Source organism: Mycteria americana, chromosome 15 (genome assembly GCF_035582795.1).
Source record: "Mycteria americana isolate JAX WOST 10 ecotype Jacksonville Zoo and Gardens chromosome 15, USCA_MyAme_1.0, whole genome shotgun sequence".
In the NCBI taxonomy this organism is placed as follows: Eukaryota; Metazoa; Chordata; class Aves; order Ciconiiformes; family Ciconiidae; genus Mycteria; species Mycteria americana.
The window spans coordinates 1,039,854-1,062,648 of record NC_134379.1 but is presented as its reverse complement, the minus strand read 5'-3'; the positions used below and the strand labels follow the sequence as shown (position 1 = coordinate 1,062,648).

Below are 22,795 nucleotides of genomic sequence, written 5' to 3'. Positions count from 1 at the left end.
AGCAGCTTCTCAGAGGGGCCAAAGCAACACTGTTTAAGAGGAAAAGGTATCACAAGGAAAACAAGCTGTGACTTCAACAGAATGAGTGAGAACCTGGGGAAGAAAAGCATGAATGATTACTCTCTGGGAAAGCTATCTTCAAGTGGGAACTTGTTTTCCCTTACGCGCAGGCCTGCACCTATTTTAGCACTAATGAGATTGTACTTCCCATTGCTAGGCAACCCCTAGGAACTGCCTAATGAGCAAAGAGACTCCAGCAGCTCTATTTGCGGGGAAAAAAAGTCATCGGAGAGGACACGCAAGGCAAGAGGTTAGACTGCGGGTCATACCTGGAGGTACGTCTTGAAGATGTGCTTAGCCGATCGAGTGATCAATTCACTGATTCCTATTTTCTACCCAAAGGAATAAAGAACAGAGAGTGAGTCAGTCAGCAACAACAACGATAAAGAGGCTTTGCTTTTGAAGCGGGCTTTTATCAAGATCTGCAGAAGACGCATTCTCCAGTCCTTACCCTGCAGCGCAGAACTGTTTTGCATTTGACAACACTCCTGGAGCCGGGGAAGAGCCCCCTGCACGGTGACCACAAGCCACCCCGTGCGGCACAGCTCAGCTCTAACGGTGCTTCCAGGAGCCACCGCAGCACCAGCCCTGTGCATACTCGCAGGCAGCCATGCTCGCAACACCTTTCCTGACAGATCTTGGAGGCTTAAACAATGCATGGCTTCAAATCCAACTGTGTGTTACCTGCTATTACACTTGGGAATCCCTGAAGCAATTCTCTACCCCAAAGGATGCTCGAACCCTCTAACATTATGAAAGCCATTAAGGATTTGGGAGCAAAACGCCCCATCCACCACTTACAGGTCCTTCTCCCTCTTCCTCTATTTGTGAAGCTGTTTATTTTTACACAGAGAAAACAATTGGCCAAACAATTTGCCCCCTATACAGGGCAAATTATGCCAGAGGCAGTTTTGCAGTTTTAAAGGTCAGTCTGAAGTTAAGCCTGATGCTTACAAAAATGTGATCCAGCTGAGCACGGCCAGGGGTCTTGGAGATGAAGCTGATCACTTTGCCGAGATAACGCATGTTGATGCCCCTCTGGTGCATGACCTCTGCTAAGGTAGCCCCATCCATCGGGAGCACCGTGTGATCCAGGCAGTCTTTCACCTGCAGGGTGTATGCAGACTTCAGTTAGAGAGCAAACGTGAAGGAAAGAATTTCAATTTTTAAAAAAAATGAAAAATAATTAAAAAAAAAAAATCTGAGGAGGGAAAAGGCATTGCCTGACAGAGAAGGCAGTTTCCAGAGATGACATTTAAGTTACAAGCACAGCAAGAACTGGCAAGTACAGAGCACTGATCAGCCGGAGCCAGGGCTGCTGGGTGCTCCCTGCCTTGGGCCGTAGGCTCCACAGCCGGCACAGCGGATAAGTTCAGCCTGGAGAGACTCCTCAGGAGCTCTGGGTAGTGCCTCCTCTGCTCTGCCTCTGGGGTGGGACTGCTGCTCTGGGATCCGGCACAGAGGAACGCCCGAGCGGCCACAGCCCCGAGCCCCCTGCACAGCCGCGGGGCCGCGAGCAGGAGCGGCCTCGTGCCAGCAGCAGGAGGGAGAGCTCTTTCTCCAGCGCTAATGGGATGGCAATCCACGCAGCTCTGCGAGGGCGAGGGGGGCAGGACCGCTGCTCCCCGACTGCCAGTCGCACGCACCTCTGTTACCTGGGGTTCAGGGTGGCCCCGAAGGCCGACAGCGACCCCGAGCAAGGCTCTTTCGGTGGGTAGAGTGCTGTATACCAGAGACCACCACACTACGCAGGCAGGGGGAACACTTGCAGCAGACAGCCCAAAGCAGTTTGTGCAAACTCCTTGCCACTTGTACCGTTTTTACTCCTACGTCTCAGTGGAGAATGAGCACTCCCAATAAGCACTGGGAAACTTGTGGAGAGATCGACCGTCACAGTAAAACAGCTTCATCCAATTCCCTGTGCAAAACCAGCAGAGGCAAAGGCCCCGTGGAGCAGCGCAGAGGATTGTAACCAAGTGCTGAGCACGCGGTGTCTGGAGTGGCCCAAGGAGACCAGTGGAGACAGTGATGGTGTTCAGCACAGCTCAGCACACAGCCTCCAGCGGTTTGCCTGAGGCCACAGAGGAACTCGGTAGCAGAGCAGGGACTCGGAGGACTCCTATGGCTCAGGCAATGAGAACCGCTTTCCCTTTGGCATGGCTTATTTAACTAATGCTTGTGGAACTAGCAGGCTAACCCTTCTTTAAGGGCCTCACAGTCACTAACTAAAAACATTTCCAATTAGAAGACTACATGGAGTTGCACACACTTAGCTGATAAGGGGAAATGGCACTTTCATTTTAAGTTGTGTTGCAGTGCTGATAAAGACTCACTTAATTCACGTCATGGAGTAACACCAGTTACTCTCTGATACACGGAGTATGGAGGACTGCCTGCTTACAGCAGCCAGCCTGTAACTTGCCCTCATGCATGCTTGTGCAGCATTTTGGGTTTATATGCTAATGTATAAACTACCTTGTAAAACAACAGTCACCAAGCCCTTTTCTGATTCACTCCCCCTCCTTTTTTATTTAAAGGCTGAATAGCTGGCCTTAAAGGTTATGCTGACTACAAAACTAGTGGATTTGGAGTTCAGAAGGAACTTTTCAGCAAGGAAAATCCCCTCCTATACAAGACCAACAACTCCTGAACCTCTTGGAGTGGAGATCATCAATTCTACCCTCCTAGTTACAGTGCTGCTGTAACATATGCATTAGCAGTCAATTTAGAGAGCGTCTTCAGAAGGGAAAGGCTGGAATTTCTTATCTAGCCAGGTGCATGGGTAAGCATCCAAAATGCTTAAGACTTACAGAGGGAGTTTTTACAACAGATATTAGTAAGAACAACTTCCCAGTTCACTCCAAATTATTAGTCATCAATTGAGTCACAGTCCAAGTCAAATAATACAGTAAGATGTACGGGGTTAGGGAGGATGACTTATGTGGTCTTCATTGTCCCAAACTCTTAGCAATAGCTGTTAATTACTAGTGCCAAAAATTCTTTGTTGGATTGAGGTGGGAAAGTTGTGCCATGAGGTAAGACGGGACATGGAAAACCACTCTTGCACTTGCACCAGAGATGCTTGCGCTGTTCACTGTACTTCACCACTGGTGCCAGAACTCGGCTGCCAGCAGGAGAACACAGCGTTTGCTCGGGAGGCGAAGCTGGTGTACCGCTGTGTCAGTGCTTGCTCAGAGCGGCCAGGCTTGAGGCAAGCTTTCAGAGGGGACGGTACTGCCGGTCCTCAGTTCCTTACCAAACCTGGGATCTGGCACGACAGCAAGAACGCAGCAGCATCCTTCAGCAACTGCTTCTGATCCTGCACCTCCTCTTTGCTAGACTCAGGAAAACGAACACCTAGGAGAGTAAAGAGAAAAACAGAACACATCAACTCAAAGAAGAAACAAGTCATATACAGAAAGCGTATAGTAAGAGCAGGTAAAAAGTTAAAGTGATTCTGTCTCCCTGGAATTAAAGATGCTTCTTCAAAAACTCATCTACTCTACAACATGTTTCAATGGAAAGAGCATTAGCTGCTCTGCTTGGTTAGTAGCTGCGCTGCTCTTGCCCGCTCATTCATTCTTAACGCAGCTTTTAAAAGCCCAAATTCTGCTCTTTATCTGGTCCATTCTACCCATTGCAAAGTGCTGTGTACACTTCCAGTGCAAGAGTCAACTGACTAGAGTGGAGTGGGAACGTTTCAGCAGATGGACCGGCAAACACCGCAACTGCTAGAAACTCAGAGCCTTTTGCTTTTGCACACCAAAATTACAATAAGGTTTTAAGTTCTAGCGGTGAAGTCTGTGCCAAAGCACTAATCCTTACCAGCCTTAGAAGATGCTTGGGTGTTTCAAAAACACATGCTCCTTCTGACACATTTATTCCAAGCTAAATTCAACTATATGGCCATTCCCCTGCAATTGGCATGCATACAGCCTCGGTATTCACCCCCATAAACACTCTGGGAGCTTCTTCTGTATTTCCAAATAAAAAAAAAAAAAATACCTATTCCAGCCATGGAAAGCTACATACAATGCCTGCGACTGATGCGTGCATTTGAAAGGGCACTGTGACCTGCTTACCACAATGTTACTAAAACAAATCCTGCCCTTCACTGAGGACGCAACATCAGTCGTTCAACTGCAACTGTTGTTTTTTGTGTGAACTACTACATTAGGATCAAATTTAATTTTTTCCCTCCCTCTGCTTCTTTTCATGTGGTCTAGCAGCTGGGATGCTGGAGAATCGCAAGAAGATTTTTGGCAGCAATCTGCAGACCTCCCCCAAGCGTAGCAGTGGGAGACAGCTTACTGCCTGCATTTGGTAGTGTGAGCATTGCAATCAATTACACTTCTTTCTCTTTTCTGTATCTTTGTGCTTCACGCAGAATTCTGCGCCACGCCCAGCCAGCCAAAAGCCAGCAGTATTCTTAGCTACAGAACACAATTTTTGTCTGTAGCTGGCTGGACGCAGCAATCCTCTGAAGGAGGACTAAAGCCAGCTCTTTGTACACATACCTGGTGAGAATATATCTGGGTTAAACCGAATGTCAAATGACGTGTCACTAATGGAGCCTACAGCCTTGCAAGCATTTCGAATCACTTCTCTGCTTTTGGGATCCACTGGAGCAGGAAGAAAAATAGAATACAAATGAATGCGGATTTCAGAAAATGACAAGCCGAGCTATTAAATTAAGAGAAAAGTTCTGTTACTGAAAGCAGCAATGATGGCACATTCTGCAGAAATCCATTATAAGAACAATCAATTGTAAGATATTTGGAAAGGAGGATGGCTGGAAAATGCAAAGTCTGAACAAGAGCACGTAAGATGACCCAGAAAACCCATGGACATCCCCCTCCTCCCCTGATACTCAGAAATCCAAGCCTGGGATTCCCAAAGGTCTCTGCGCATTGCACGCTTCCCAGCCCTGCCACAGCCCGCTCCCCTCCGCCTGCGCTAAGCCTCTGGCAGCCCAGCCCCAGCCGCCGACCCTGCAGGCCAGCCTGCTGGCCAGGCTCTCGCTCCTGCGGCAGAGCTGATGGGCTTGCTGCGTTCAGAGACGCTCACCCACCCACCCAACCGTCCCCCAGGGCGATTAATTCATTAGCGGGTGAACAGCTCTATGTGAAGAGCTAAGGCAATATTGATAGAAGGCGGCAGTGCTTGTCCTGTTTAACAACAAATAATCACCCCGACCACCCCCCGTCCGGCATAGCTCCTGGCAGTGACACAGCCCACCGGCCAGGGCAGGAGGCCGGGGCTGCTTCTGGTGCTGACGATGAAATACCTGTTCCATCATCAGATGCAATGGTCTCAGCAAGCTCTTTCACCTGATCAAGTCCAGTCACGTTATCATCTATTTTACCATCCTCTGACTCAGACTTCTCGCTGTCTGCAGTACCGTTCTCCGGAGAGGCTCCATTTTCCAGCGCACCTGAGCTCTCCTGCTTGTTGGCTTTCTGCTGCATCAGCTGCAGTGCAGCCAGCTTCATGAATAAGAGATACCTACAGTAAAGGAAAAGAGGAATTCAGCACGGCAGGAGAATCCAAGAGGATCACCACTGCTCTGCGAGGAAAAAACTCACAAAGTTAGCATTACAGACCATACCATTTCCCCTACGGAAAGGCAGGATGTACACCCTCTTCCCATGAGCTTTCCAAAGTCAAAGGAGGGCACATTAGATTATTGGAAGAAGCAAAAAAAAGTGGGTTTTCATTACCCATCACAATGGGAAACTAATCTCCTTGCAGTGGTAACAAATTGCTTTCCACGCGCAGCATCAGCAGACAGCTTGGGAAGACTCTCACTGCCAGATGCACAGGACTAGTCAAACACAAACCAGCAGCAATTTTGCCAAGAGACCTTAGCAGAGAGAGGCCCAGCCTCTGCTAGCCAAGGAGGAGCAGCAGCAGCACCCTACGGCCACGGTCCTGCAGGCTGCTGGTCTGGAAGCTCTCCCAAGGAGCAGCAAAGCCTGCCTGCAGGCACGTGGCAGAACTGGGAAGGGCGCTGGCTGCAGAACTGGTTGCTCAGCGGGCAGGGATCCTCCATCAGCAACTGGAGGGCTTGTCTTCCCAGCAAGCAAAGCACAGGCTCTGACCATCCGTGATAGCAGAGCACCTGCAGCCCTTCACATCGGAAGCAGGAGCATTAACATCGCCAGCACCGTGCGCCCGCACCACACGACTCCGAGCTGTCCTGCTCCCAGAGCTCCCACTTCCTCGCCTGCACTGAGCGAGCCCAAATCCCAACGCATCCCACCACAAAAGTGCCTACAGCAGTTCCCATAGGGAATTTTTTTTCAGCCTCTAGGAAAAAAAAAGTAGCATTCAAGACATCTGGAGAGCCTTAAAAAGACGCATACATCCTTCCCGTTCCCTAGCCATCAGGTGCACAGCATATCTGCAGGGATAGAAGAACTTCTAAGTGTTTGGACAGGAAACAACAAAAACAGATCTGGAGACTAAAAAGCAAACCACCTCTTTCCCTGGCTCCCTGTAACCCTGTCAGAATCCCTACTGTTTTCACCTCTCGTTAATGAAGGTTCTGTAATTGCACCTGCATGGCCAAGCAATGGGGAAATTAGCTGCCCACTTCTGGGAGCTCTGTTGTGATGTCCCTGGGACAACACAGCATGGTCCTGACTTGGACCGTTACCAGTTGCAGGTGGAGGAAGGGGGGAGCTCAGCTCACCTGTGTTCTACAAAGGCATCAACAAGCTCTTGCCGCAGACAGCAAAGCTTGTGTCTGTGCTGCTTGGGGAACCCCATTTTCTTACATTCCTCTGGCATCTCCTCCCCTTCGACAGGCAGGAAGTTTAGATCTGGAGGGAAAGTGCGGAGCAGGTCCAGGATATAGTGACGCCCGTCATTGCCAATAATGCCTTTGCACTCCACCGAGGAGCACAGCTCCACCTCCTCATTCTTGTCGTTGAGGACTTTGTGCTTCTGGATCTTAAGCGGCCTGCTGGTCTTCTCCAGCAGCTCCAGGTACTTGGGGTGTGAGACAACTGTCTTGCCAAAGTCTATTGACCCATAGATGACGCTCTGTTCCTGCTCCCGTTCCAAGATGCCAGGAATAATAGACTGAGCTGTCACCCTGTAACCTCTGTAATCCACCACTACAGTCCCCAGCGTGTACAGCCCTTCTACATCCACAGCATTATAGGTCCGCACACCATTGAGATCATTGGTAGGAGCTACGTAAGCAGCAACATCTCCGCCAAAGTCCTTATAGTGGTCACGGACGTCAAAGCCCAGGCTGAAGAAAATGTTGTTCCAGATGAACATCTGCATCTTGGTCTCTTCACTGGGGTTGATGGCCATGACGTTGCCATCAATGACAGCCATAGCACCTCTTGTTGCTGCTGCAGTGAAGTCGCTGTGAACCTGGAGGTAGGTGGAGAGAAAGCTGGGTAAGGAAGGGCTGCCACCCTCCCAGCACCTTGCTCTCAAAGCTCCCTGCAAATTTCTCCTTCACTCCTGTCCTCCTGATAGCCTTCCGGCAGGCAGGCAGGTCAGCTGGCTTTTACTTTTGTGAGCCTGGCTAGTGGCTTGGATACAAGCTCCAGGAGCCAGAACATTAGAGATCAGCATGGCTCAGGCTCATCAGCTGTCTGCAGAGGAGGGCTTAGATCTAAGTGTGTCCCCCCTCCCCCTGTTCCTCCCACCCACTCGAGGGAGGACTGGATCCGACAGAACAGCAGAGGACTAAGAGGAGGCTGCCTTGGGGTCAGCAGGGAGACACGGGGTCACGGAGCACAACTCTTCCCCGTGGGGCTGGGAGCAGAAGGCAGACGTGCAAGAGAGAACAAGACCCCTTAGCTTATGAACAGGGATCCTCCTCTTGCCACTTCTAAAGGGTAGCCCAGGTGAAGCGTCCAGATGCGATATGGGCAGCAGAGAAGGGGCTGCGCGAGGAGTTGCCTGCACATCCCAAAGTTACCTTGAAAATGGCTCGTTCTCTCAGCAGCCTCTCGGGCAGGTTCTTGCGCGGCAGCTCTCGCGTGGTCTGCAGCTCCTCGTTCCAGTCTCTGGTCTGAAAGAGTCAAAGCCTTGTGGGAAGCAATGCATTGTGTGGGAAGGGGCTGGCAAGTCAGCATTCTGCTTTATGAGGCATATTGTGAGAGAAGGGAGGGGAAGGGGCAAGAATTCAGCCTGTGGAGTTCAGAGGAAGTGAATTAGCAGCAGGAATGAACACTCCTCATGAGTGGACTGTATTCAACAGCAGTTTGGGATAGATCTTACGTTAGCCCAGCTTATGCAGTGCAGTTTAACTGAAATAGCAGCTTGCTAGCTCTGGAGGAGCACAGCGCAGGTTTCATTAGCCACCACGCTGCAATGTGGTCGCACTGCAGGCAGACAGCTGCCCGTGGGCAGCCATTACAGCCCTGCACCATTCATGGCCTGCAAGATTTTCTGCTACAAAGCTGCAGCTGAAGTATTTGGAATAGTTTACTCAGAGACACAAGAGCTATTCCAGGCCTGACTGCCATGGAAGAGCGCTCTGCCTTCTGTGCAGTGGCACTCGTCAGAGCAGGGACATGGGATTTATAAACGCCCAAGCAGAAGTTGCTCTTCTCAGACCTTTACGTGCTCAGGGAGTTGCAGCCTGAGCAGCCCAGCCCGTATAGTCAAGGGCACTGTCAAGAACAAGGACTCCCACAAGTTTTCCCTTGATGAGCAAAAACCCTTCCACAAATACCAGAGGTCTACTTGTTAAAAGTTAACCGGTTCCCAGCACAGCTGGCAGCAAAACTCTTGCCAGCGTTCTCAGGCGAAGCAAGACCAATACCTGTCCAGGTATGTGCTCTTCATAGCCCAGTCTAGACGTATAAGCGTCTTCTGCCCGGACACAGTCCATGGCATGTTCTGCTTGCGGAGCCGTCCAGCTGTACACTTGGAAAGGAGTGGCTATCCTTTCAAAAGGGTGTCTCTGAACCCTAGTTTGGGAGTGAAAACAATTAGACATTTTGTAAAGGAAGATTTCTTTCCATTCAAAGAGAATTTTCCCTCTGCTGCAACACCAGCTTCTGACAAAAAACAGAGCAAGACCAGGCCTCATGAGCCGCACAGCGGACTTTCATTTAACAAGTACTATACCCCATGATGAGTGACTGGCACGGGCAGCATCTCTCAACAGCAGCCTGCAGAATTACCTGGGCTCTCCCCATCCTCCTGTCCCCAGTTTTAGCCTCAGTTGTATCACCGAGATCCCCATCACCCTCTGCATTCAGAGGCGGACGATGCCCACTCCCAGCCGGCCACCTCTCAGACTGGCCCTCAGCTTTCACGCCAGTCCATAGGGGTTGCATTATAAAACCAGCCTACAGCACACATCCACTAATGAAGTGACAAAGCAAGCTTCACCAAATGGCCTCTTGTGTAATCTGTCTGCTCTCAGCAGGTGCTGGAGTCTCATCTGTATTTACTTCTGGCCCAAGCAGCAACACAGTACAATCATTTTTAAATGGCCAGATAGTCACAGTGGTGGCTGGAGGCCACTGCTAATTTCCAGCCCTTGTCTAGTGTCACTTTCATCTTCTTAATGAGAGCAGAAGCAGAGCTCCTGAAAGCCACACAATGTGCCTGTCAATTTGCACCCTGCCGAGCTGAGGCAGTTCATTAAGTGGACTCTAAAGAATGACAGCCTTCTGCACAGGACTCACTGTCCTGGAGCAGGAAAATGGTCCCTGCAGCAAGGACAGGCAAATAAAACAATACATTATTGGGGTTTTTTATTATTATTATAGGAGCTAGAGGAAGTTAGAGAAAATTAACATGCACGGACATGTTTAAAATAATTATTCTCTCTCCACCGTAAGCCTATGCAAAGCCCTCGTGTTACTTTCCCTGATAGTTTATGCTTCAGTCTCTTTTCTGGATTCAGGGGAGAAGTACCTACTGATCAGGTTACCAGCCCAGCGCTGCTCCAGCATGGGGCCGTGCTTCACATTAACTCTTTGCTGCCTGGCTAGCTGGGAAGTCATCAAGTCTCCCAGGAGGCATGTAGCCAGCATGCAGACTCAGCGAGGAGACCCACATCTCAGGAGCTGGTCAACGCATCAGCAGTTTCCCCTGTATGAACACTGCAGTCCCTCTCTGGGCTTTCTCTCCCACTGTGCCAATTGCCCTACGTGTTGAGTTTCTCAGCAGGGACAGAGCGCGTTGAATTCCAGGTAAGCCCCACAAGTGATACTCCCGTGGCAATGGAAAGCTGTCATCCCCCCACCCTTTGCTTTAGGCAGAACTGAAATCCGTAAATCTACATGCTGTAAGCAAGAGTCATCTGGGAGCTACAGCCAAGAGAAACCTTCCAGTGGATAAGGATCAGGACTCTGGGCTTCCACCAGCCTCTGTTACTGTCATGCTGAACAACAGCAGACAAATCACATCAGCCTGACAGCCCCACGTTTCGAGCGAGGGAAAGCCAGTTACATCAGGGTGCTGCCACGATATTTAGTCAGGGGTTTTGTGGTCCTTGCTGCGTAGACTCGCATGTACCAACCACCCCACCGCTATGTGAGCTCAGAGAAAGCAGGCATTGCAATCCTTGCTATATCATAGTGGCATCCAGTTCCCACAGAACCAGCCGCATAGCTGAGCCTCACCAAACAACTTCACAACAGACTGCTCAAGGCAACTAGAGAGGAAAAAGCGCTGCTACCGTTTCTTCTGCAGAGCGGAAAAGTTTTTTTTGAAGGTAGGGCTGATCTGGTTAAGTAGTTCCACCAAGGAATGACTGAGAAAACTGGGGTTTGCAGGTTTGGGATTGAAGTTGTATGCAGTAGACCTGCAAGAGAAAAAAGAAACAAAGTCACAAGGCACTGTCACTCCCGAGATTTCCCATACCCTAGGAACGTGGTACATGAATGAGAGCTTTCCATATATGCACTGCATGAAAGGCCTGCACAATGTGCCCTTGCTTGCAAAATGGAGACCACGTGGCACACGGGCTGCAAGGGCCCTCTCTAGTCTCTCCACATGAGATACAGCTAGAAACCCTGTACCTGGGCCCTGATGGATTGCACAGCAAATTTAATTTGGACCTTCTTCGGCCACCACCAGGTTCAAGAAAGGCTTATATTTTTATAGCTGGGAAGGACTGATTTCACAGAGCTTCCCAAACACACCAAAAGGGCCTTCGTTTAACAGAGAACCCAACGGTAATGGCACCAATGATAGCAGTCGGTGCCCTCTCAAGATACCTTGTCTCCCAGCTGGAAGGCTGGGCACCAGACCTGCCAGGAGCACGCCGACAGGTCCCCTCCCCAGGTCACGTTCTGCCAAACTCAAAAAGGCCACTTGTTTCATGTTCATTGTGCCACCTGGTCTCCTGGGACCTGCACTCAGATGCATACCCCGAGACTCATGACTTTTAGCACTTATTTTTACAGATCTGGGGGGCCACAATGGACTACAAATTCTTTCTTCCACGAGCCAGTTTAACACAGAGCACTTCCACTTCATAATGAGACAGAAGGTGGAAATGTGCTTGAATTTATCTTCTATATTTTAAGCTCTCCCCCTCTTCAGGCAGCTTCATTCTCCTTCTGTGAATTATAACCTTGTATTTCAAGCATGCAGTTATGGTTGCTCAGGCAATTATCTGGATTGCAGGATTAAGGCCACCCAGAGATGTTTCTGAGCTGATGGTTGCTCAGGTACAGCAGGGTTTCTTGCTCTGAAGTTCTCTCCTGTCCACCCTCAACTCAAGAGGTCTCTGTTACAGGCTACTGGGCTGGATGGACCCTGCACCTCCCTCAATACAGCCACTCTGACAGGAACAGCACAGCCGCTTTAACAGTCTCTCACAGTCACTATTAAAAAAAAAAGAAATCTAGTCAAATCTGTGCCCAGCTTAGGAAGTTCTGACAGACTGTGCTTTTGCTTTAGGGCAAAATGAGATAGTTTCAATGGTCAGGAAGGAATTCCCTCCCAACTCAAAATGCTCTAATGAGCTGATGACGTTATGGGATGTTTAAACTTTCCCTAAAGCATCAGGCACTTATCCACTGTGGAGAAATAGTACCAGGCATAACTGAACAGCCCAATCCAGTATAGCAACTCCTACAAACCCATGTGAGCAGCAAATTAAAATAGGCTATTTTCCACAAAAAAAAAAAAAAAAAAAAAAAAAGAGGCAGCAATTGTTTGTTTGTGGGTTCTTTTCCAGTTGGCTATCGCAAGCTCCCTGCTGCAGGGCAGGGCAGGAGGAATCTCAGTTACTCACTGATTCAAGTAAAATCCTCGAGTGGATGCAGTGATACTGACGTGCCGATCCTCCACAGTGATGACATATAAATACATGAGGTCCCCATGCATTTTCCGGTTACCGGGTGGAGGGTTCCAGCCACTCATTGTCAATACCTTTAGGCACTGCAAAGGCTACAGAAGAACAAAACAGAAGCAACTCCTGTTAGCAGGAATTAATTCCCTTGAGTTACAGAGCCATTCGATGTACACGCTAGATTCCTTTTACCTGCCGCCCTCGCTTGGTTCCAGAAACAGAGCTTACAAAATAACCTGGTCTCAAGAGCATAGCCTTCCTTGAGCCATTTGCAATCCACTAATTTGCCTGTTTACTGCCTTTCACACTGTAAGACACACGTAAAAACAGACACCCTGGGCCTTTGCGCTGCACAAGGCATGGATTTCTTGCTGTACTGGTTTTCAAATGGCAGCCTCCAAACCAGAATTCAAGTGGGAGGGTATGGGAAAGTTAAGGGTAATTTGTAGCGATCTGCAGATCCCGTCTCCAGGACTCTGCAGAGAAATGCTGTTCTCCCTTCCCTGCCATCCCTCCCAACAAGACTGGCCATTTTACGCTCTGCAGGTGTCCAGATTCGGTGTCCAGTGTTTTGCACACAAGCTCTTGGACTTTATTCTTTTGGCTAAGCAGCGCTATTCCAGCACTCATTAAGCATCAAGCAGAGCAAATCCCAAAGTCCACTTCAGTGCAGCTTCCAATCCCTGAACACCAGTTTGCTGCAAGGAACGTGCCGATAGCTGTTTTAATGACACAGGAGAACTCTACCTTCCAGTCTCTGTTCTGGGGCTGAAGGGCACACAGGGGTCTCTCTTTGCTACCTGGCAGGATATGTTCAGGAGGGGTGCAGTCAATTTGTTCCATTTCGGTACCTTTCTTCTTCCTTTTTCCACTGTCTAGAACAGACAGAGATAGAAAGTCAGTGCTGAAAAACATAGTATTCCCTCCTCCAGTAATTATTCAAGGAGGAATGCAGAAGTGCTCTGAGTGTTTCTCTGCACTCCTCAATGATGTGGGACAGCTGATTGTTACGATGTGTTTTAACGAAGCAAGGAGGCAGGGGAATGCAAACACTGACCACAGCAGAGAAGCCTTTTTGCCCCATACCTCCAAGGTCTCCTTCAGTGAAGACACTCAGGAAGGACAATGAATTACAGTCCACACCATTGAAAGCATCTGATGGGTCAAGACTCTTCAGAAGGTCCCGAATGTGACGCACGTGTATCCTGGCTTCTCGTACTGTGTATGGCTCTGATGAGCAAAAAGGGAGGAAATAAACTGGAATTACACAGCTGCTTACTCCTTTGGCACACAGGTCTCAAAAAGGAACCACAGGAAAGGGCTGCCAGGTGGCCAAAACCGCTCCCTATGAAAACCCTCACTCATTCCCTCCCGAAGTCTGGAGGAACTTGCCTTCCACCACTTTCAGCAGCGAGCCCTCCTGCAGTCCTTCAATAGTTTTCAGCTCAGCAAAGTTATCGAGGACATTGCCATCCAGCTGCAGAGAGAAGCAGGTCCGATGGCAGGTATCCTCACGGTCCATCAAAACTTGGTGGATCTCTTGTACCATCTCTTGAGGAGAGACCTTAAGAAGGGAAGAACCCAGACAGTTATTCTCAGTCCTCACACGTGTTCTTGCCAAACTTTGTCCTTCTGCTGCAGAATCAAACACCTCTCACCCCTCCAGGCCTGGAAAGGCAGACTCTAGCTCTCCCTCCCAGGAGGATCGCTTCTGTCCCTGCTGGGAGGGCACTGCCACCTCTGGCAGGGTCAGCCGCCCCAGCTCCATCCCAAAGGGCTTGGCACCCAGAGGTGTCACAGCCTGGCACTGTACCAAGCACTCGGCATGGGACAGAGATGGCAGAGAGGGCAGGGAAGGAAGAGAAGGGGGGCGGGGGGGAACCGGGGGCTCTTCCCTTATCCATTCACACTGCACAGCTGTGGTGAGGCTTTGAGCGATGCACATGGAAAACAGACCATTTCCTCCACTCGATCTGCCGCGGTATCCGCAGCGTGGTGTGGCACATCCGTGCCAGCGCCACACCTCCAGGGCACGCCGCCTGCAAGCGCGCGGCTCCCGTGACGCAAGAACCGCCCCGGCTTGTGCACCAGGGCTGCTCTCCTACCTCCCTGCTCTGGCTCCAGCACCGCTGACACTGCTCTCAAGCTAGGAGGACTCAGGGTAGTTTACATAAGCTGCTGTAAACAACGTGGCCTGCTATTATTAGCCTATTAAAACTAACAGCCAAAAGGATTTAAAGGAGAAAAAAGCTAGGCTGAGATAAAGCTAGTTCCACAGGGGATGTAATCTCACTGCACTCTCTGCTGGTCTTTGGGAGATAAGGCTTCCCACTGGGTTTGGACTCCAGATGCCTCCCCCCAAAGTGAGAGATACTTCATCCAAATGGTTTTCAGTGAAGTATCAAGCTAAATCGGAATATCAGCTAGGCATGTCAAAGCCCGTCCTGATCTGGCAGCACATGTCATTGTCCTCATGACACGCAGAGCTCTCCGTGCAGAGGGGAAGTAGAGACTGCATTGTTCCCTTGATCTTCAGGCTGGTGCTCGAGCTCAGGGAGCTGCGCTAGCACCTGTCGCTGCACCAAACCCAGGTTATCCCGAAGGAGCATCATGCCAAAACTGCTGGGCAAGCAAGGGATTTTCCCTTCCTGAGACACAGGCCCAGAAATCATGTTTTCACATCCCTCCTTTAAAACAGCCCAGAAGTGGGAAGGCCATTTCCCCTGTGCTCAGCTCCATGCCTGAGCCCCTCTGTGATGGGCAAGGAGCAGCTACACCTCGGCTAATTCCCCCTCCCCTTGCTCCACACCTGGGACCTGGAGCAAAACATCCTCACAAAGCCTAGGCAGGCCTGTGCCAGACAGCCTGGTGCTCACGTCTCCTCTTCCTTCCTTTTTCTCCAGAAGCCACCAGTCAGGCAGCTTCTCTCCTGCACCCTCCACGCTTTACTGCCTCCTTCCCCACTTAATCCCGTCGGAGGACGGACGAGCCAGGGAGCTGTGCGCAGCCTCAAGGTACTGTCCAGGCTGTGGGGGCTAAGAGGGGCCTTCCTGGGCACAGTCCCCTGACCCCTTCCCTGCCTGGCTGGCTGAAGGGACAGTGCCGTGTGTGCCCTGGCTCAAACGCCTCCCACCTCCTCCTCATCCTCTAGTGCCACGCCTCCGTTCCCCTCCCCAGCCGGCAAAGGGCGGTACCTGCAGGGAAAAGGGCTCTATCCCTGGCGCACAGATCTTGACGGTAAATCCCGTGTCCTGTATGACAATGACCTCCTGGTCGTTCCCATCTTCTCCCGGGTCAGCCTCCTCGTGACCGTTCTGCCTAGCATCCTTCTCGCCCTTGAGGCTCTCGTGCGGGCCGCTGCCATTCATCAGTGCCACGCCAGACGGGTGCTCTGGGCGAGAAGAGAGGGATTTAGACAAGGTCTGAGCAAACGGACGGTCCTCTCCGAGTGGCTAGAGAGACTGGTTCGGACAACACCACCGTCCTCTGACCAACCCAAGCGAACCAGGGGTTAAAAGGCAGCAAGTATTTTATTCTGCACTTGGTGTTTACTAGACATAGGTGTGCCAGGCCCTTCCCCTCACAGCATAATTAACATGCTCTCGCTCGCCTGCGGGGTTTGCATCTTCCACAAACCATGTGCGGAGAGGGGAGGGAAGGAAAGCAGGAAGGATGGGTCAGTGTACACCACATTCAGCTTAGTCTTAAGAAGCCTCTTAATTAAAAGAAATGGGTGTGTGGTGCTTTGCGGCCCGGAGGCAGCTGTAACCTCTGCACCAACATGTTACACAGCTCCTAACATACCTCCCGGTACGCTACTGTTCAGCCAGGAGAGGAGGGAGGGGAAGAGACGGCAGTTGCATTGCTAAGCTGCACGTCACGTGGGAGCCAGGTTACTCCACAGGCACACAAACAGCTCCCACGCCCCTGCCCGCATCTGGCCACCCTCTGCATTTCCAAAGTACCTCGCAGAGATCCCATGGTGCCAGGGCGAGGCTTTGCCTAAGCAATTTTATTCAAGAAAAAGGTGACGACATTTTAAGTGCTCATTTAGACAGATGCGTCACAGGGACAGGGAGCTCTCTGCACCTACTTCACCACTCCCGCAATGGTTTGTTTTCTTTTCCAGTAAGGCGTATAGTGTCAGAGCTGATAAGATCTAGGAAGCTGCAGGTCTCCTAGAGCAGCCTACACCCATCAAACTGGGCTGGGGACCACGCTAAAGAGGATACACTGCATTGTTGGCCTGAGGTGCTGCCGGGGTGAGCTGGAGTCGTGGAAAGAGCCGCTGATGACAGCTGTTGAGAGAGGGAAGAGACCCCCCGTGTCCCCAGCCTGGGAGCAGGGCACCGCTCTGATCCGCCTACCCCACGCAGCAAATGCTGGAAGGGAGCGGGCGTCGTGCCCCGCAGCGTGTTGACAACACGCACGGCCAGCACACCCGGGTGCTGGACCCCCGAAGTCACACGTGGCGGTTCTAGCTTGGTGCTCCCAGGCACCTGCTCGCAGACGGCACAGACGGGGCGGGATGGGGGCTTTCCCAGGCACTGGGAACAGCCTTTCCGAAAGGCTGCATGGGGTCGGGGCAACCCAAAGCCAGGATAACACCCCAAGGCTGCTGAGCACCACGCTGCAGTCCTCCAGCCAGCTCCACCTGGCAGGTCTCTTTCCTCCTCCTCACCTCCTAGCAAGGCAACAGTCCCAGCCCCAGCTGTGCTCCGGGGGAGATGGCGGCTCAACCTCCACCATTTCTGAAATGCAGACTGGCGCTGTGGCTTGAAGACCTAAAGCTCTCATGGCTAGTTCTCACCTATCAGCCCCAACTGCTCCTGCAGCCCAGAAAAGTCACTCTACCTTCACCATGTATAAAAACAGGGATGGAAATGCCTTATCCCCCTGCACACCTCTGGAGCGCAACACGAGGCTGCGGCTACAAGCCCTGCTGAAGTGTCCGCAGAGGGTCACACTCCTGCTCCAGACTACGACTGCCAACAGCAAACCCGCCTCAGAGACGACTGTCAAGGCTGAATTAGGACATGGTGAAAGAGCAAGGAACACAAGGAAAGCACACCCGTTCCAAAAGGCAGCAGGTAACAGAGCTACCTTAAGCAGCCTCTGCTGCCTTCAGCATCTCGGCAGCTGCTGCTCATGTTCCCTGTCACTTTGCGTATGTCCCTAACACGAGCTGTTCATTTCTTTGACAGATGAAGCCACAGGCAAGCCAGACGAGAGGCCTGGCTCTGGCTCCAGCAAGCTGCACTCATGCTAGAAAGGAGGAAAAAAAGCTCCACACAAGAGTGTCCCAAGAGACGTGGTTTCAGAAAAACCACACCGTGCCCAGAGGGCTGGGGAGAGCCCCTCGTCACACCCTACAGCCAGCACAGCCACGCTCCTGGACTGCCTGAACACGCGGGGACAAGGAGGGAGAGCAGAAAAGCTATTGCAGAAAAGCTACACCTGGGGCTACCAGTACCGTAGACAGGACGACCTGCCAGGCTCCTGAGCCAGGCTTGGTCCAGCCCCTGCCCACCCAAGCAGGGCAGGATCACTCAACTTCTGCTCCTGCTGTAGCAGCCAGAAAGGGGAGGCAGAATTTGGCCACGAGGAAGGCTGTAGCACTGACCGAAGACCCAACAGCCCATCTTTAACCGCTGTGGCAGCAGCCAAGGGCAAAAGCCAGCCACAGCGGTGTTGCCCACTGCCCCGAGACCCCAGCCTCCACCTATCCATGACCAAGGACCTTTTCCAGCAGCGTTGCAGATGCCAGGCTCGAGGTGCTGCTTACAAACAGCTGACCTTCGCTGGCAGCTGAGGTGTGGAAGGAGCAGCCCACGGGATGTGCCAGCTCCTGTCTCTCTGCTCTCGCTCCCAGCCACATCGCCTGTCCCGATGCTCCTGCAGTCCGCCCCGTGCCATGCTCCAGGCACGCTCCTGTGCCTGGCAGTCATGCTAAAGGCTTGACCAAGGATGCTTTCCAACCAACTGGCTCATCAGCAGTAGCGAGGTGGGATCTGAAGCTACTTCTGTGCCACAACAGTTGGCAGGATATTCCTAAAAGGGACACTGTCATCGCCGGGTAAATGTGATGTTGTTTTATGTCTTTTTTCTAAGCAAGATCCAGCAGAGAAGGTGCCTCCGTAGCGAGCAGAAATTAACTGGCCAGCTTGGCGCTGGAAGTGGGGAGAAGGAAAGCAGTGCATAGGGACTAACCAAACCAGGAGGCAGGCTTCACACGAGAGCTGAGCAACCCATGCGCACGCTGGTCTCGAGCACAGCAAACACCTTCAGCTGCAAAGCAAAGCAAGACAGGGAAAGCTTGCACGCAGCAAGGAAAAGTTACCAACCAGGACCACGTTTCTGCTTTTCACCTCTCAGTGGTATCAGATCCCCAAACTACCGATTGCTTCAGAAACCAGAAGACTGTTTCTTGTTGCAGAAATACAACATATTGGCACTTTCCATCCCTCTTTCCCTACTTGAGTGAAGACAGAGATGGTACAGTTCGGCACTTCGCGACAGAAGAGACATGTAGAGGCAACACCTTCATGTCTCCTTATGCCACAAGACCCAGCTCCAGCCAGCACTGTCTTAAGTTTAGAAAAAGTTAAGCCTGGACCAAGAAAGAATGGCTGTCCAGCAGGTTAACCCTCTGATTTAAGGCCAGTGAAGGCTTTCCAGTGGTGTTTTTACAGAATGGGTACGTTTCGACAAAAACAGTGCGTTTTGTTTCAACCCCAGCTGACGGCAGCGCAGGCGAGCTTGCCTGGGGGACGTGTTGCCTGCCGGGTGCCGACTCACCGCCTGTGCTCTCCCCGCGGGGAAGCGGAGCTTCACCCGCCTGCCTTAAAGTGGGTCACTGGTTCTTACCGCCTGCTGCAGACCGGCTGTGCCGTGGCCTCAGCAGTGCCAGCAGGGAGAGCGAGGCAAAAGCACCGGGCACTTGATTTCAGCATATTCAAGGTGGCAGTAAGAACAACAAGGACACCTGAGAGACACCTGCAGAGACCTCTCTCCTGTTACTCACTCTCTGTTCAAGCCCCAAACGGGCCAGTAGCCGCATTTAGTTGCAAGCTCCCGCCCGCAGGAGAAAGTGCTGTGCGATGCACCCCGGACGGCTTTGCGGAAGGCGGCTGAGTCACAGGGAAGCGATCCCACCCGCTCCAGGGGTGCTACCCGGCCACTCCTCCTGCTTACCGCCCCGCTCGCGCTGCTGGAGACGGGGCGAGGAGATCCCTCCTGGTACGCGTCAGCCCTGAGACGCGGTTTTGCGGTCTCGACCAAAGGCCGTGACCTCCAGGCTCCGCCGTCATTCCAAGGGACACGCCAGCGTCCCAGCAAGGACCCTCCTCCTTTCGGCCCTTGGTTTGTACCCGCAGGCGTGTCTGAGGCTGCTAAGCTCCTGCTTGTGCTGGCTGGCAGCCGAGCTGTAACACGATGTTCTCATTGCTACTCAGAGCACGGCGTGAACGAACCCCGAGTGCACGCAAGACTGAAGCGTCAGGAGAACAGGCAAAGCAAAACACTGAAGAGGGGAGGAGGCGGCACAGGCACCACCTCACCGGGAGGAATCGACTGCCTGACTGCAGCTCGTACCTGGTAGAGAGGTTCAGCAGAAGGGCTAAGTTTCATCTGTGCACCTGGACAACTGCACACGCCAAGGTGACAGGCCCCGTTTTAATCACGCCTCCTATTTACAGTGAGGCTGCAGAGGGGGTGGGCACCTCACGAACCCGACCCGTCAGGACCCCGGCATGGAAGAGGGTGCACACCTGAACATTGCTGGCTGCATCCAGCGATGGACAGCATAGAGCATGGGAAGTTTTAGTTAATAACTAATTAATGTTCAAACAAATCTTCTAAACCAAAGTCAGCGACTAATCCTTTTTTTAAAGGATCAGGTCAAAAAGTCGGCAACGTTATGTTGCTGCAAGTTAGCGTGGTCTGAAGAGTGGGGGAAGCAACAGTACCAAACCCACGGACTGCTCTGTAGAGGAGACGTTTCCTTCCCGACATTTAGTAACAGCAGTGATTCTTAGAGACAAAAAACCTGAAAATTAAAACCCTACCTTCTCCATCACTGAGTTTAGGAGTGCATTTCTTATTATCGACTCCAGTGTCATTCTGAAGGCCCAAATTCTGCCTTTTCCTCCTCAAAGGTATTTCGAACTCTGAGCAGCGTGAGGGTTTCTGCACAGTCTCCCAACCAGCCGTGCCTGCAGCCTCAACACCCCCCGCTGACATGCCAGCAGGCACATGGAAAGCAAACAAGGCGCTAAACCAGAAACCAAGCAACCAGCTCGGGTCAGTCACCCTACACATCCCCTCGTGCCACCAAGGGCACCAAAAGACAGCATTTGAGACCAAAATTCAGCCACTGCCCAGGGACCGAACAAAAAGTAATGTGAAAGAAGAGCAAAATATGACTTGAGACTTGAAAAATAATAACGCGAGTTTCTCATATCCTAAAAATCCCAGCGAGGACAAAAGCCACTCTAGCTCCATTACCCATGTGGTGCCACACCGGAGCCGCGCTGTGCCAGTTCGTGGAGAAGCGGGAGAGGAGGAAAGCAGGATGCGGCCGAGCGGCTGCTCCCCTCCCACGCTGCAGCAACTGGTTGGGGCCCCGCTGTCCCCACAGCGCTGGAAGGATGCACTGGGCGAAGGAGGAGAAGGAACATCCCGTCCCCGCACTCAGGGCGGCCGCGGAGCTGCTCCATCGCTGCAGCTCGGGCATCTCCTCCCACCTGCACGCAGCTGAAGGGAGCCAAAGGCTCTGAGCAAATGCTGCTCCGGTCCCTCGCCGCCCCATGCTCCTGTCTGCACTGCTGCAGGCCGGGCCTGGCAGACCCGCTCCCATCCTTTACAAGGACCATGTCTGCAGTCACAAACAAGATAAGGATTTGCTTATGAATTAAGAAAAAAAATAAGCAAACCCCCCTATGTTTGTTTTGCTAACACGGACAAGGCACAGACGGGTCCCTCCGTGGTACGCAGCCCGGGTGGGATACCTCACCACATTCCTCCTTTTCCTTCTGCCGTGAAGTTAAAACGTCACCTTGCCTCCCCTCTCATTCATCCTGCCCCATCCCACGGGCACACCCACCCCCGTCACAGGCATACAGCGCTTTGGCTACACGAAGCACACCACAGTGCCACGCTGCTGAGCACCTAGAAGCATCAGCTTCTTTTTCTTCCTCTTCTTCTTCTGCTGGTGCTGCTTTGAGGGCAGTGCCTGCACCCGAGCGTCAGGATCACAGCTTGCCCTGCCACCAGGGCAGGCAGCGGGGTCCGTCACTACAAAACCAGTACTTGCGTCCCGAGCCTTAGACGACACCTCGCCAGGGGGGACAGGCGGCACGACTGTCCTTTGGGCCGGCGGGCTTTTCCCCGCACTTGCTAGCGGAGCGGAGGAAGGTGTCCCAGGGCTCCCTGGGGAGGGAGCAGTACCTCTGTGTTTCAGCACGCTGTCAGGACCCACTAAGGCTGTGTCTAAAGACAAGGCTGCTCGTCCCTTGCTGTGGCCCCGGCCGGCAGGACGTGCTCCAGGGGCCGCATCCCCCCCGTCAGCTGCTGCCACGTGCTCCTCCCGGCGGCAGGATCTATGGGTTAAGCCGCTGTCCTCAAGTTTCACGCAGCTCTGGCAGGCCTCAAACGACTGAGCATGATCGACCAGCCCTGCCGGCCCTTCCCCAAGGTCGGCTGGAAGGACAGCCACCGCACGGGATGCCTCTGCCTGCCGGAGCAGGCCGGCAATGCCAACGCCAGGTCTCAAACAGCTCTTATCACAAACCGTCACTGTTCCTTCTTCGTCCTTGGCCTGGGATAGGTCTTGGATGTAGGTGCACTTCTGCAAGCTTCCAGTCACTGCCTCACTGGGGATGATGTCTGGATACGGCCCAGCACACTGGGCAGCTTCTGGCATCTCCGGGCAGACGGCGCAGCTCGTGGGAGGCTTTGGTAAGAGGGGTGACCTCTCATCGGGCAAGTTAAAGCTGCGCGTCTGGAAGATTAGATCAGTGACATGCCTGCAGCAGTTTGCAAAAAGGCTGTTCCCCATGATCGCAAGCAGCCCGGCTCGTACAGCACTGGGTTAGAAAAGTTAGTTTTGTTTGCACACATATATTGAAGTCCCCACGAGACAAACTACCACGCGGCAGCCCTCGCCCTCCGCAGCCGGGACCTGCTCGCCTTCTCACGCAGTCGGCCGCCTTCTCCAAAGAAAATTCCTACTTGGCCCCAGGGTGGTGGGACGCAGAGGACCAGCAGCTGACTCCGCGCAGTGTCCTGCACGCCCCGAGCTCACATCCCGCGTGCTTGCCAGAATCAGACACTGGGCTCGCAGCAGTTTCCCAAAGTGCCGCCCAGCGACCTTCATCCACCGCGTGCCTTCACCCCTCTCCCCGACTGCCACGCTCACACCGCCATGACATCCATGAAGCCCAAAAG

At 52.4% G+C, this 22,795-nt stretch overlaps 1 protein-coding gene across 3 annotated transcripts in view; it reads right to left on the bottom strand.

Annotated features, from left to right (window-relative positions):
• Positions 1-22,795, bottom strand: part of CLUH (CLUH binding protein of NUMT mRNA) — a 42,142-nt gene that overhangs the window by 11,496 nt on the left and 7,851 nt on the right. For 2 of the 3 annotated variants that reach the window (XM_075517664.1, XM_075517663.1), the window contains exons 2-15: positions 15,544-15,740; positions 13,742-13,913; positions 13,436-13,579; positions 13,097-13,224; positions 12,293-12,447; positions 10,727-10,852; positions 8,855-9,002; positions 8,006-8,098; positions 6,755-7,449; positions 5,348-5,565; positions 4,578-4,682; positions 3,317-3,417; positions 1,015-1,167; positions 330-392 (exon numbers count right to left, since the gene is read on the bottom strand). In XM_075517664.1, the coding sequence (XP_075373779.1) occupies positions 330-392; positions 1,015-1,167; positions 3,317-3,417; positions 4,578-4,682; positions 5,348-5,565; positions 6,755-7,449; positions 8,006-8,098; positions 8,855-9,002; positions 10,727-10,852; positions 12,293-12,447; positions 13,097-13,224; positions 13,436-13,579; positions 13,742-13,913; positions 15,544-15,717 (2,475 nt within the window). In that variant the 5' untranslated portion in view covers positions 15,718-15,740. Of the gene's footprint in view, positions 1-329; positions 393-1,014; positions 1,168-3,316; positions 3,418-4,577; positions 4,683-5,347; positions 5,566-6,754; positions 7,450-8,005; positions 8,099-8,854; positions 9,003-10,726; positions 10,853-12,292; positions 12,448-13,096; positions 13,225-13,435; positions 13,580-13,741; positions 13,914-15,543; positions 15,741-21,517; positions 22,422-22,795 lie in introns of those variants that run through there. The other variant, XM_075517665.1, reaches the window with a different exon arrangement.